General features: G+C 39.8%; 1 protein-coding gene across 5 annotated transcripts in view; it reads left to right on the top strand.

The window, feature by feature from the left end:
* Positions 1–15,816, top strand: part of SKAP1 (src kinase associated phosphoprotein 1) — a 279,158-nt gene that overhangs the window by 46,074 nt on the left and 217,268 nt on the right. For all 5 annotated transcript variants that reach the window (XR_007149429.1, XM_047845673.1, XM_047845674.1 and 2 more), the window contains exon 3: positions 12,560–12,585. Coding sequence is in view for 4 of the 5 variants with exons in the window: in XM_047845673.1 (XP_047701629.1) it covers positions 12,560–12,585 (26 nt within the window). In the remaining variant the exon portion in view is untranslated. The remainder of the gene's footprint in view (positions 1–12,559; positions 12,586–15,816) is intronic.

The following is a 15,816-nucleotide window of genomic DNA, read 5'->3' as shown; positions in this document are numbered from 1 at the left end:
AGGTACATGGCACCCAGAAATAACAGGTACAAAGATACAGAGAAGGTAAAGTTTAGCCATGTTTGGGAACCAAAGGGTAATTTGGTTTCTTAAGCATAAGGAAGTAATTGGAGAGATACCTGGAAAAGATTGGATGGAACCAAACGTTGGAAATGAGAGCTTTGACTGGATTTGAGAGAAGTAGGTAATTTGAGAGAGGAAAGCTCTGGGCGGGGGTATGTAAGCTGATGCTTTAGTAGGCAGCTATGGATAACATGTGAATCCTTGGCACCTGGGAGGTGGGAGATGGTTGCAAAGAGAATAGAGGGTAAGAATGTCAGAGTTTGCCTATGTTTCCTATGCCCAGAGAAGGAAGGCGTATCATTTCTCCTTCTCATTATCTTTTGCTTTGAGGACACCAAGCTCATGTTTATATCCTTGGTTCTATAGCTGGCTTTGGTTTGTTATGGGCTTAATAAGCTTTTATGGATAGCCAGGTAACCTAACCATTTCTTGGAACTTTACAGAAAAATTAGCCAACTTTATGCTTCAACTTCTGAAATGTGATTGGTTTGTAAATGAAAGATTGTATCTACTATACTTCAGATCTGTTAACAAGATTTAATCACTGTTCTGTTTTGTTTTTAAGATTTCATGGGTTTTTGAAACTGGCCCAGAATACTTAACACTATTATTTTGTTTCATTAGGAAAATGCATTCCAAGGTCCAAACAACTGGAAATGGAGCACAGACTATACTTGAACTGGGGCCTACCTGTCTAGAATTTTCTTAACAGACAACCATTGGCAAAATACCCATTTCCTTTATAATGTTTTCCAAGCTTGCCCCATCATATGAATTACCTGAGGATCTTGCTAAAAAATAGTTTTCTAGGTCTCTACCCTGGAGATGCTAATTTACTAGGTCTGGGGTGATCTCTGGGAATTCATGTTTCAATAAGGGCTCCAGGAGAGTCTTAAAATCAGGCAAGTATATGTAAAAATCTTTATCAGAAGTTTTTTTGTTGTTTTTTTTTAAGGTAAGGGACTACTTTGGTTTTCAAATGAATTTTAATAATGAAGGGGAAGGAAGGAAGAAGGATTTGACAGGGAAGTGTGAGTTGAGGCTGTTAGTTGGGTGGTGAGGAGGGTCCCCCAGTATGATTGGAGATCATTGACAGGAAAATTTTACCAACAGGGCTTAAGACCAGCAAGTAGCTGACAACATTTTAACCTAATTGACTTGTAGGGTGGGGCATAGGGATACGGTCAGCAGCAGCTGGCCTTGGTCCTTCCTTTGGCATGATGTTTGCCTACTGTCTTTTGCACTTATGTGTGGCCTGGCAACATGTGGAGACATTTCTGATGCTGAAAAATCCCTTGAAGTGGGACAGAACCAAAGTCCTGGCCCCGTGATGGGTCAGGTAAGTTCTAGGATTGACTGATTGATTGTAGTTGAACTGCTGGTGACCCCTGGTTCATATTGATACAGCCATAGAACTGGTCACATAGTCACTAGTCTTTTTTTTTTTTCTTTTCTTTTTTTTTAGTCATTAGCCTTTAGATCAAGCAGTTCCATTCTTTATGATTTAGATAATTGGGACCCTCCTGTAAGGATTTAACTATGACTGCTATAGATACGGTACAAAGAAATAAATGGGAAAGTGATATTCTAGTATAGAATCTTGTGTAATTAGGAAAAAAACTCAAGTTGAGGGCAAAACTGAAACAACTTAAAAATGATCTCTGAATTTCTGTGTGTATCTCAGTTCCTAACTGGAAGAAAGTGTATATATAAGGGCATGAGGTTTTTGAAAATTTCGGTAAGTAATTCATTGTAGCTTTTAGAGTGGTTACCAATAGAAGCCTGCATTTTAGATTCTATTTTTATATATTTAATTATTCAGATTTTGGAGTGGTATGAATGAGTGAAATAATATTATGTCTTTAATTAGGATTCTGTTGTTATTTTTCAATTAATCTGTGTCAGTAGCTTTAGCATTTGTATTAAATCATTTTCTTCATGAAAGCTTTTAATGAAGAAACAAATTGATTGTATTTATATATTGGATTCTTGCCACTACAATGTGTATTCGGTCGTGTCTTTTGAAGTATATTTTTGCCAGTCATATTGTGGTTATTTTTTGAAGCCAGTCTTTGAAGGGGAAAAACTCTTGGTTTGGATAAAGGTTTTAACTTAACAAAGCATTCTTATTTTTTCTCTTTCTCTTCCTTGTCTTCTCCTCCTTTGGTTTTCTTCCTGGTTTTCCCTCTTGCCTTCGTGTGAGTAATTTAGAGGGAAATGAAAGTATCCTTCCCCATCTTCTTTGGGATAAAATCCATACCCCATGGCATTGCTTGGAGAGCCTTGCCTGCTGCCTGTGTCTCCAGCCTTGTCTTTGACCCCTCCCTGAAATGCGCTCTGTGCTTCACTTAGGCTGAACTCAGACGGCCCTTCTGTTTCTCATGTCCATTCACTTACTTAGCAAGCATTTACTGAGCCCAGTTTCTGTGCCACTGCGCCCTGAGGGCTCAGTGACATAGAGAGACAAGAGGACTGTGGTGCAGTATTGTAGGTGTTGCTCAGAGGCATACACAGAGGTGCTATGGGAGCACCAAAGGACCACCAAGGGTTCACTGGGAGAAGAAGGGGCACGATGGAGAAAGTGTGCTGGCAGAGAGAGCAGAGACGTGTGAGAGCAGCAGTGTGAACAGAGGAGGGGAGAGCCTCAAAGCTAGAGCTGGGGTAAACCACTGCAGGATTTCAAGCAGGGGAATGATAAGACTGGGTTTGCACTTTAGGTCATTAGAATAACATGGTGGTAATGACATTACAGCTGACATTTACCAAAGGCCTGCCAGGTGCCAGGCCTAGTGCTCAGCTCTTCGTGTGCATTATCTCAGTTAACCCTCCCCAAAACCATACAACGCAGGTATAGCTTTTATTTCTATTTTAAAGATGAAACCAAAGGAGGGGGTGGGGCAATGGGCAAAATGGTGGAAGGGGAGTGGGGGATACAGGCTTCTAGTTATGGAATGAGTAAGTCATAAGAATAAAAGGTACATCGGGGCGCCTGGGTGGCACAGTCGGTTAAGCGTCCGACTTCAGCCAGGTCACGATCTCACGGTTCGTGAGTTCGAGCCCCGCGTCAGGCTCTGGGCTGATGGCTCGGAGCCTGGAGCCTGTTTCCGATTCTGTGTCTCCCTCTCTCCCTGCCCCTCCCCCGTTCATGCTCTGTCTCTCTCTGTCCCAAAAATAAATAAAAACGTTGAAAAAAAAATTTAAAAAAAAAAGAATAAAAGGTACAGCACAGGGAGTATAGTTAGTGATGTTGTAATAGCATTGTGTCATGACAGGCGGTACTACACTTGTGGTGAGCACAGTATAATGTATAGACTTGTGGAGTCACTGTGTTGTACACCTGAAACTAATGTAACATTGTGTGTCATCTATAACTCAATTAAAAAAAAAAGATGAGGAAACTGAGGCTGCAGCCAAAGTCTGACAGCTAGAAGGTGGAGAAGCTGGGACTCCGACCCAGACTTGTCTGCAAAGACTTTGCTCATCACTTCCTTCTTCATCAGCACTGGGAGAATGGGTCAGGGAGGAGCAGGGTGGCAGGTGGACATCTTAGGATGTGGTGATATCAGTATGAGTCAGGCATCTTGAGGGCTTGAGTGAATCCAGCATCTGTAGACATAGGAGCTAGATTAAAAGATATAAAGGGAGTAGAATTTACAGGTCTTGGTGTTTGATGGGATGTCCACAGTAATTGAGAAAGAGGTGAAGGGGCAGTTCCTGAGTTTCAGTTGGGTGGGCAGAGATGTCCTCCATTAAAACGGGGAACAAGAGATAGGAGAGGTTTGAGACTGGTGGGACAGAGGAGAGTCCTGAGAGCAAAGAGAAGAATAATGCTATTTCCTGTTTTTGGATATTTTAATTGATTGTGAAAAATCTCCACTATATACAGGCATTACAGTCAAGTCTTTGGCCATTGGTGTCTCTCCCTCCTGCCCCAGCCTAAGCCCCAGGACATGCCCTCCAGTCTTCTCTTACTTTCTTGTCCATCTCACAAGCCTAGAAGAACCTTAACCTCAGATCAATTCAACTATCCATCCACCTTCTCTGCTTTTATACTTGGGCAGCTACTCAGTGCTGAAGAAAAATTACGCAGTGGAACTTAGTAAGTCTTAGTTTCCAACCCCAGCCGAGCCCTTAATGACACCTGGCAGTTACTTTACATGCTTCCTCTTAGCAACATTTCTAATTTCCTCTCCTCCCACCCTGCTCCCCAGTCCTTAGCAGATTTATCATATCACTCTTGAATGACATCATTGCCTACTTCACAAGATAAAAAAGAGGCTTGCAGGTTGGAAACCACTCAGAATCTTGCCATATCCCCTTCTCAAACATGCCTGCTTTGGGCCTCTGCCATCTGTTCTGAGGGGCCTGGCCCCTCTGCATCCTGGGCCTGGCCTCTCTGTGACCCCCCCCCTCCTTCCCCTACCAGGCATCCTCCTCTATCTGATCCCAGATCCTCCCTCAGCAACCCTTATCTGCAAGCAGTAAGATGGGTTCTGGCATTAGCCAGACCTGGGTTCTTCTGGCCCTAGTTTTTACCTTGTGTATGTTTTGTGCCAATCAAATCACTCCTGCACAATTTGACCATTCCAGCCAAACAGTCTCACAGTTGGGGCTTTCTGTACTCTCAGTCCCTCACAGTGTCTGGCAAATTGCAGAGATTTATTAATGTTTGAGAGAGTGAATGCAGCCTTCATAACTTGAGATATAGATGGTATGTTGGCATGTTAATGTTGAGAAATCCACTCTGCCTAGATGAGCTCTAAGAACTAGTCCAGCTTAAATATTTTTATGTAACATTTGCTCTCAGGTGAATAATGTGATCATGTTCATAACAAGGTAAATACCAAAGGAATTTTTGAGTGAATATCATGTTTTTGAACCTGCCCCCTGATTCTGCACAAGATAAACTGTGGTAGCTTCACAATGTGGACTTCTAAACTTCTATGATGCAATCAGATAACCTCTCCATACTTCGTTTTCCCATCTATAAAGTGATGGGCTGGATTAAATGACCTTCAGTGTCCTTCCAGCTGTAAAATTCAATGAGTTATAGGGTCCACAGTCACAGTGTCATGCAGATAGCAGTTATTTACTAATCAGATAACTAGGAGTCTTGGTGGCCCAAGAGTAGCTATTAACCTGAAGCAGGCAAAAATAAAATAAAATTAGGTTCCAAGCATCAACACAGACACAAGTGGCAGAGCCCAAGATACTACAGTTTAAAACATGGTGATCAGCTGGATTTCTTTGTAGGTGATTGCTGCCTTGTTCTCTCCAATACACAAGTTTGGAACCAAAAGATATCTCTGGTTTTCCTCTTGACAGTCTATTCCCAGCCTGCCTCCATATCTGTTGTCAAATCTCTTGTCCCTCTTCTTGGTCTTCAGTAAACTGTCTCTCAGGCTTTCTCCTTCCCCTCCAGGCTGCACATTTCTGTTGGTTTGATCACAGTGGACATCATTCCCTGTCCTTAAAAACAAGCAAGCCAACCAACCAACCAACCAACCAAACAACCAGTTCTTCAGTTGCTCCCCTTTATCTACAGAAAGAAAAAAAAAATCTAAACTCCAACTTGACATTTATAGTCATTTATTTGGTCACAATATACCTGGCTGGCATTTTTCTTTAATAGTTCATCGAGTTATAATTGATTGCCTATTACACGTAGGGAGCATGGAGATTATGAGACATACAACCACAATTTGCAGTCCTGATCTAGAACAAAGGAGAAGGGATATTTGAATGCAGGTTTTCAGTGATGTGGTGAAAGACCATAATCATTGACTAATTGAGGAAAGCATGTAGATCTCTTACTGTTGGAATCCGAGTGGATGTTGGATTGACTGTGGCAGGGATTTCATGTAGTGAAAGTGTTATGGAAGACTCTAATGGTGAGTAAGGTTTTATTTGTTTTTTTTCTTTATTATTGTCTGGGAACAGACTTCCAAAAAATCAATACTGTCAACATTGGATAACAATGCTTGTTTATCATTTAATGAAAGTTGAATTGTGACCAGTTCATAAGTAAGAGAACATTGTGTTGTCTTCCAGAGTAGGTTTCTAAAATTTGTGGGTATAGCGGGGCACCTGGGTGGCTCAGTAGGTTAAGCATCCGATTTCGACTCAGGTCATGATCTCAATGTTTGTGGGTTTGATCCCTGCATTGGATTCTGTGCTGACAGCTCAGAGCCTGGAGCCTGCTTCAGATCCTGCCTCTCTCTCTCTCTCTCTCTCTCTCTCTCTCTCTCGCCCTCCCCTGCTCATGCTCTGTCTCTTTCTCAAAAATAAACATTAAAAACAATTTTTTTTAATTTGTGGATATAGTCTCAAGACCACAGAAATATTACGTCCAAAAAGAGAACCTATGAACTTATGGCAGATCCTTCTGTTACATGAGTTATATGCTTCTCTGCTATTACCACAGTATTTGTTATTTACTATCTTAGATTGACATCCGTTCATGTATAAATATCTCATAGTTTAGACCAGATTGTAAGCTTCTTGTAGGCAGATACAAGGTCCTGCTCTTTTGATGGATTGAAGGTACTGAGCTAGATGGGGCACCAGCTCCCCTCCAGGGGACTTCCCATTCCTGCCTATTTCTGAGACTGGTGCCCCAACCCCTGGGTCCCAGCCTCTGAGGCCTCCACCAGAGACTTCCACCAGATGGTGCTCTTTTCCCATTTCTGTTCTTGGGTGTCGTTGGCCATATTACCCTTTGCCACTTGTCCATTCTTTTTGCAAGGTAGTAGATGAAACACTGGTACTAGAAAGAAAATTTGAAATCAAGTGAATCTTCCAAAGTGAGAAATGAAGTTTTAGGAAATATCTGTAGTGTACAGACTATTAGTATTGTTCACAAAAGCCATTTCCTTGGTCATATATAACTCTCTACATGTGGCTGATCAAGGCCATTTGCAAGGGTTTTACTAGTGTTATCAACTTGCCATTGAAGCCCTGGTCAACCAGGTTTCCATTTGAATTCTAAGATTCCATTACTAATATCAGTATAACACTTCATTCTTGGCAGTCTGTTTGGAGACAGCCATTACCAGAGAACAGAGATAGTCAAGAGGGAAATAGAAGTCATCTCTGGACCTTGAGTATCTCAGACAGTCTATCCATTTAGAAGGCACCACTGTTTTGGTATAAAAACCAAAGTTCAAATTTACATCCTTAAGAAGAGATTCAATTTTGTTTAGCAGGTGGCTTAACAAGACAGAGAAATGTATGATGTGTTTTAAATTTCCATAAGTCACAGGTAATATAACACCTTTAATACTTTAGTTGCAAAAAAAATTCATCTAGATGTTCTAGATTTATAACATTACAGATGTTGGCCTTTCTGGGTAGCTATTTTATAATGTCATTGCAACCTTATTCATCTAACCCAGAGGGTCTTATCATTTTGGAGGAAAAGAGTTATTGACATTTTTGGAAATCTAATGAAGTTTATGGACTCTTCTTCAAGGGAAAAGAAAACATAGATTGATTTTAACCCATAATTTTAGGGAGTTTATGAGTCTTCTAAAGCTCAACTATGGACTCCAAGTTAAAGATGTCTGGTCTAACTACTCTCTGATGCTAAGCTGTCTGACAAAACAATTATAACTTCTCTTAATAGTAGATTTATTTCCTATATTACAGTAAATAGAAAAACAGTTAATGTGGAATTTAAGAGCTTGAACTCTGAGCCAAGGAGACCTGGATACAAATCTTGGTTCTGCCATTTAAGAGCTGTGTGATTTTGGTCAAGTTTGTTGGCCTTCCTGAGTTTCAGTTTCCTTATCTGTAAAATGGAAATAGTAATAGTACTGACCTCATAGGGTTTTGATGAAGGTTAAATAAAATAATACATATAAAATGTATACATAGCAGAATGCCTAGCATATGTTAAGTGCTGAATATGCTAACCTTTGCTATAATCAAGAGATGGAATTATTTTTCTTTCTGAGATATTTTCAGTAATAGAGGATAAAGTAGTTTGTCTTACCTACTTCACCAGGATCTATCTAATTAGCTAGCTGAGGGGTGAAAGCTCTGAGTACTTTAATCTCAATAACTATGTTCATTGGTTAGCTCCATAGTCAAGAATTTGATACCCACCCCAACTTTCCAGTCTAATAATTAAGAGTCAGTAGCTTCATTTTTAGCAGACATCTAGTGTTCTGTGACTCTTGAGTAGCAAACTAGATCAGTTTGTTTGCAGTTTGAAAGATACTGAAATATATCAGCAGGTGGACTCTATGTATTTTAGACACCATTTTGTCCATGGCACCAGAGCAAAACACTTGTCATATACAAGACATTCAACAAGTATTTGTTGATTGAGTGACTGAATTCTGTTACAATGGTAAAATGTATCTAGAGAAAAAAGTGAATTTTGCTGAGTGTTTTTTAAATTAGATTATATTTTTAAGACTTTCCTCCTCAATTTTTTATGAGAGTGCATGCTCTGGAACTAGTTGCTAAGATTGGAAACTTGTCTGCCTCATTACGCGCCGAGTAAACCATGAGCAAGTTATCTCCCCTCTCAATACCTTGGTTTCCTTAGTTATTAAATGAGCATAATAATAGGGTTACACAGTGTGGAGGAAGTGGGTTCATATAAGAGAAGTATTTAGAACAGTGTCCAGCAATATATTCGAGAAATCTTAATGTTGTTACTACTGTCCTTGCTATTACTACTACTGCTACTGCTGCTGCTATAGATTCAAGATCCCCTCAATATGGTGAATTCAATTTATTTGTTGTTACCTTTCCCTAAGTTTCACTGAAAACCTAATTTAAAAACACAAGTAGAATGCAACAAATATTGCATTGCATGTTAACTAACTAGAATTTAAATAAAATTTAGAAAATAAAATAAAATAAAATAAAATATAAAATAAAATAAAATAAAATAAAAATAGCAAACTTTGTCTGACATGTAATGTAACTGTAAATTTTCTAGGCTATTCTGCCTAGCCGACCGTTAGGAAATTTTATTCTTCTATTTTCATTTTTTGAGGAACAAGTAAAGATGGATTTGTTTTGACTGAATGTGAAAATAATAATCATCAATATGGTTGCAGCATTTTCTCTCTGCTCATTCTGTGCTCATCTTTTTCCAGTTCCAAATATCATTTGCATGGACCTGATGATGTTGAGTATGGATATTGCCGCGGAGTGATAGCTTCCTTTTCATATTGAAGCTGAAGCTTCAAAGGGAAGATTAAAGAAGTGTTTGTTATCTATCTGCACAGGCCTGATATGAAATTCTCAGAGGCTTTTAGGATAAACACAACTCTGTGTGTGTGTGTGTGTGTGCGCGCGCGCGTGTGTGCATGTGCCTATGCTTTTTCTTCTATATAATTCTATTGTGGCATTTGCATTTTGGTTTAAAATTTCTAGTTTCAGACTTGTTGGAGTCTCCGGCTAAGGGATAATTGTTTTCAGAATGAAGGAAAAGAATTAGAAGCTGTTGGCTGGATTTGACTAAATGCCTCCTAAAGAGCATAGAATTCTCTAGTGTGGAGTCATCTTTCCAGAGAATGTGATGAAGGCCATCTATAGGATATGTTTAATGAAACAAGATCAAAACTTTAAATGTGTTGTGTTCAGCAAAGAATAATCCATAGTGCCCTGCAGTGAGGGATGAGGTTGCTCACCTTCTCGTCTTACTTCTAAAAAGAAGTATCCTCTGTGAGCTGTGGGGTAGAGGTGTGTGTGTGAACAAACTTCTTGAGGGTTGTTGCACAATTAAGGCTTAGGGTAGGAAGAAGGGGGAAGGGTAGGGTAGCAGGATTGTTTTATACCTTCTGAAAATGAAGGGAACTAACATTCCACTTCATGCCATTCCACATCAAGTTCTACATATGATTTTTATTGGCAGAAATATTTAATTACAACGTCATCAAGATTAAAGTGGATTCTGCTATTTAACATCAACTAGATAGACCTGCTACTTTATTTAATACCATTAAGCTGAATTATTTCTTTGTAATCAGCCTTCATATGATACAGCTATGATTGGCAAAAGCAATACTCTTGGTGGGGTGCTTGGGTGGCTCAGTCAGTTGAATGTCCAACTCTTGATTTTGGCTCAGGTCATGATCCCAGGGTTGAGGGATCAAGCTCTGCATTGGGCTCCATGCTGAGTGTGGAGCCTGCTTAAGATCCTCTCTCTCTTTCCTTCTGCTCATCTCCATCCCCTTTAAAATAAAATTTAAAAAATAAAACATAAGCGTTATGTGAACTTATAAGATCTTCTTAACTAAAAAGAGAAAGCAGGAACCCAGGGGCACTTTACAGTAGGTAGAGAGGGGAACTGGAGATATGTGTGTGCATTGTAGTAGGGGTTGTGGGGGAGAGAGGACAAAAGAAGAGGTTGAGATCATCAATAACATATTTTGCCTACTTAATAATTTGCCAAGAGTTGGCCTTTAAACTGCCACAGCATGGCTCCATTTTTTTTTCTGGGTCAATAAGTGAGAACCACATTGGTTAGCAAAGTTCCTGCTGTTGCTTTCATATACATTTTGGCAAGAGAAGTGCACACACGCATACATGCATACATGTGCACACACACACACACACACACACACACATACGCTTGCACAGACTCACATTCTAATTTCTATTGAATTGGAGGTTGGATAACTATAGGAATCAAGGGCTAGAGCTGTGGCACAAGAGAAGATGGAAAGTTGCTCATCCCTTTGATGATTTGCTTGATTAGCTGTTTTTTATAGAAAGGAGTTTTATGGAAAAACTCTTCACAGTGGCCAGGTACAGTGGGAAGCTGCGCTGTCTGCCAGGGCGAGATTGACCCATCATACTAATTTATGCAACTTAAGTTACAGCCACTTTCAGTCTCCATATGCCTTTATATCAGCATGGACACCCTTCTTCCCAGCTGTTGCTGCTTTACCCTTCCCACCTCTTCCTCTTCTTATTCCCTCTCTGTCTTTCCACTGCACATGTCAGAGCTGTCCTGAACTTTCCCTGCCCTATCATCCAAGTATCTTACATTTCTCCTCACCTGATCACCAGCCCGGAACTGTTCTGGGAAAAGAAAGGAATACGAGAAGTCAACCAGGAGGCTTCACCATCTTCTCTTCCTTATCTTTCGTAGTTTCCCACAAATTCATCTTGAATTATGGCAACATACTCCCACTTATCTCCTTCTTTTCCATCTTCTGAATTTTTGTCTTATAAAGAAATAACCTAGATACTCACTGGGATGATACTCTCTCAAGTAGCCTCACCTTATTTCAGTTGTGGGTATGCTGGAAGACACTCCATTATTACCTATGTATTGCCTTTTTCTTAATCTTTTTTTGGGTTATGGATTTCTTTTAAGAATTTGATTTAAAAAATAACTCTGGACTCTCTCCCAAGGAAAAAGGTGCTCAAATGCACATACACATTCCTGAGACGTTAAGATGAGGATAGAAAAATATTCTATTTAGTGGCATGGAATTCACTATGTCCATGACAGGAATTAATGTGTGGTTACTATAAGCAAGATTGGAGTATGTTGGGGAGTGAGTGGGAGGTGAGAAAACAGAGAAACTACAGACAACACTTCTTGAAAATTTCACTGTGATATGAAGGGAAAGAGGATAGCAGATGGAGGGATATGAAGAAAGTGAGGGAGGGTTTGCTTTATTTTTATACAAGCATAAATACTGATGGAAAGGGCCATATTGAGAGGAAGAGGTTGAATATATATAAAAGGAAATCAATACAGAATAATGTAAGGTTCCTGTGAAGGCAGGAGGAAATGGAATCCAAAGTACAGTAGACTTTTGTGGGTAGCCGCCATATATAACATTGCTTCTATGGGGGAAAGTGCTATTCGATTCCAAGTAGGTGACTTACAAATGATCCTTTCTGCTACTGCCATTTCATTAGGTTTAAGACTTTAAGGGTTGTTGGCTTTGCCAATGATATCCCAAAATAAAAGAGGCGATGGAATGACACAGTGAATTTTAAGAGCCCCAGTCCTGGCATAGACACTCAAACATTAGGTGACCTTAAGTCAGTTGTTTGGGTTTCACCTGTAAAATTAAGAATTTATGCCTAGAAGTATTTGAGGATGTTTTGGGGGTGGGGGGGATGCTGTTTGGCTATCATTATAAGTGGGAGTGCCACTGGTGTTTGGTGCCAAGGACCAGTGATGCTGATTGTCCTGTAATACACAGGACAGGTTGTCACAACAAAGAATTGTCATACTCAAAGCCTGTAGAGCTCCTGATGAGAAACTCTGGACCATGGATGGCTAGGTAACCTCTTAGGACCTTTCCAGCAATATGGTCAAAATTTTCTGAGTTACAGTGAGTTAAATGTTGCCTTCAGGCCATTGAGAATCTTCCAAATCTCAGGGACGCTTTGGTTTTTCTCAGAGTGGGTAGTGGCTTGGCTGGTTATTGACTATTTAGCAAGCTTTTTGGGCTAGGTGCTGTATCTACCATATGTTTGACTTATTTCCATTCTTTTCCTTGTATTTCAGGTACTATTGGGATTTTCAGCCCCAAGGTGAGTGCTTTTTGACCATTTATGGTTTCACACTAAAAATGTGTGGATGGTATTGTTTACTTCTGTGTCTTCTAAACAAGCTTCTACACAGAATGGTATTAGCCATATCTAAGGAAAGTTAGTGGAGTGTTTAATTAACCTTCACCCTGCTGGGCTCCCCTGCCCTGCTTTTTAGCAACAAGAGGCTGTGATGCATCTGCCTTCTGAGTGGATTGGTGCTAGATTATTTTATCGAACCAAAGCTATAATATGCTTTTACTCCTTGAGCTTTGTTAGATGCCAACAGGATCCAGTAGCATTCAAATAAAATGGTGGCCGAGTCCATAATAAAAACCTTGGGAGGGCTCCAACTCAGCTAATCCTTCATTTGCTCCAGAAATAAATTCCAGTTTGTTACCTCCTTGGTCACAGTGGTCTTCCACACGGCCTGCCTGTCTGGCAGCAGAGAAATGTCAGAAATAGAGTAGTGTTGAAATTCCCACTAGAACAGTGTTATCACATTTTAATATGAGCCTCACTGCAGCCTCGGTGCTTCTAATTGCTTTCAAACCATTGTTTTCCTGCTTTTGCTTGATGAACCCAGCATCTGGCATGATTCTAAAAACTACAACAGACAGCTGTGTGCAAAATTAAAAAAAAAAAAAGGACAGGATTAGAACATATTTTTAAAAGGTTCAAAATTGGATTTTTTTTTGCCTGAATTCAGTTTGAGGGGGTGTCTTTCAACTATATGCATTTTTTTCCTTTTTAGTACTCTGATTGAGAATGTCAGAAACCTCATTCTGAATATTGATTATTAACCTATTATAAATGGGGGATTTTCATTTTTTTCAGAGAATCACAGAGTGTCTTAGATCAAGCTTGCAAATAGTTTTATGAACTATTTTGCTCTAAAACTTTTTTTTTTTTAATTTTTTTTTTTCAACGTTTATTTATTTTTGGGACAGAGAGAGACAGAGCATGAACGGGGGAGGGGCAGAGAGAGAGGGAGACACAGAATCGGAAACAGGCTCCAAGCTCTGAGCCATCAGCCCAGAGCCCGACGCGGGGCTCGAACTCACGGACCGCGAGATCGGGACCTGGCTGAAGTCGGACGCTTAACCGACTGCGCCACCCAGGTGCCCCAAACTTTTTTTAATCAATTGCAAACTTTTCCAGGTTTTTTTTTTTTTTGCTCTTAATATTGTCAGTGTATCCATTGTCAGTGAGCAGTAATACCATAGAGAAGTTCAAGTTGTGAGGAATGATACTAGTTTTATGAAAATTTTAATTTTCCTAGCTCACACTTTTAGTGTATTTCAAGTCTATATAAGGTTTTCTTTAAAAACAGTCAGAAATAAATACCTTACACTTTTAAAGGCTTTTGACTCTTGTACATTGGTTGTAGTATTTATAATATTTTTTAATTTATAATATTTTAAATAATGTGATGTATTACTGTGTATCTCACTGTCCTAAAGCATTTATGGCTAAAAACATAGACTGAGGATAGAGAATTATATGTAATAATGTAGCAGTTTGCTTTGCAGTCTATGAAATATGCTCTTCAGGCAATGGCCCTCTATAGTTCAGGGTTTAACAGATGTTAACCAAAATCCACAGGGGCTAGAATGTGAATGTGAACTGGCAGAAACGAATGGAACTGTGAGAGTAGAATTAATTACCTAAAGGAGAAATAAAGAACTAGTGTCAGAGATACGGCATAGTAATGTGTTGCGAAGAGAAGATACTTTGGAGTTTAACACAGGAGACTATATGGGACCACAGAGACAAAGGGCAGATCTTACCAGATTCTTGTAGTGGTGGCATTGCAGTCACCTTCCAGTTTATGGCAACTTCTACACAGCCTTTCTCTCTTAGAGGACAGAGGTAGAGTAACCAACGGAACAATTGAAGAGTTTACTTAGAACAGACAACTCTATTTGCTTCTCAACAATGATTGGATATAGGTAGCAAATTCTTTGCTCATTTGGAAGCACAAGTAAGGAAAGATCAAGTTGGAAAACCCATACTGATGTCTTGGCCCCAGCCTTGCTCTTCCCCCTAAGACATTTTTTTGACAGAGTATCTTTTACCTTGCTCTTTTGATCAGATCTTAGCTGATTGCACATTCAGAAACTGGCAGAGTGTGCGGGGCAGGAGGGCACTAACAGGTCTCTGGAAGGCACTATAAGACATTTTAGGGATATGAAAAGAATAAGAATATGTAAATAAGAGAACAGCTGGCAAACGAATTTAAAAAGTCCTGGAAGACTAGGGAGTATTGGGAAGGGAATGAGAAAGGACAGAAATGATGGCCCCAAACTTTCTTACCATTTTTATCTATGGCAGCATCCTCATGCAGGAAGGTGATGGGATGAATTTTATTAACTCCGTGCATTTGCCTAAATACACACCTGTGTTCTTCAGGATATTTGGACTAAACTAGAGTCTGGTGCCTGGGAGGAAAATAGTTCTTAATTATAAAAGATCTCTTATTTACACATCTCTTTAGTAGTACACATTTAAACATCTGGTTATGGGAAAGTCTGTGATGAGTTGGTACAATGTGTTGAAAGGGTCACCTTTAAAGAAAGATGCTTGGGAGGATGGACTGCCCCGAGATAGAAAAGATAGCAAACAAACTCTTTCTTACCCATCATTTCATTAAACCCCAGGTTTAATGTGGCAGAAGGGTGACCATTGAATAGTGTTAGGGAGAGTCTTGTCCCTAGTCTAGAGAAGAAACATGCCATGGTAGAAACAGCATGGACGTTGAGTCTTGACAGACCTGGTTCAAATCCCACCCAAAACATTTAGCTAAAGGTCATGTGACCTTAACAAGTTGCTTAATTTCTCTGAAACTCAGCTTCTTTATCTATAAAATGGGAGATGCTCCAGACACCGTGCTAAGTCCTATATATGTGTTCTTTTATTTGATTTTCAGAACAGCCCTATGAAACAGGTACTAATAAACCCATTTGACAGACATGGGCACTGAGGCACAGAGAGGTTGAGAATTGCTCAATGTCGTGCCCCTCAAGGATTCTAACTTGGTCAGGCTGACTCCATGGCATATGCTTTTTTTTTGAGATAGAATTCACATAACACAAAATTCACCCTTTCAAAGTATACAAGTCAGTGGTTTTTAGTATAATAAGTACAGTAAGAAACCTCATGCTCATTCATAGTCCCAGAGCCCATGCTTTTCGTCACTGTATTTTACTGTCTCACTTGCAGTGCTGTTGTGAG

This window comes from Prionailurus viverrinus, unplaced genomic scaffold, assembly GCF_022837055.1.
Source record: "Prionailurus viverrinus isolate Anna unplaced genomic scaffold, UM_Priviv_1.0 scaffold_35, whole genome shotgun sequence".
Lineage (NCBI taxonomy): Eukaryota > Metazoa > Chordata > Mammalia > Carnivora > Felidae > Prionailurus > Prionailurus viverrinus.
The sequence above is the reverse complement of the archived record's forward strand: the minus strand, read 5'-3'. Positions and strand labels throughout refer to the sequence as shown.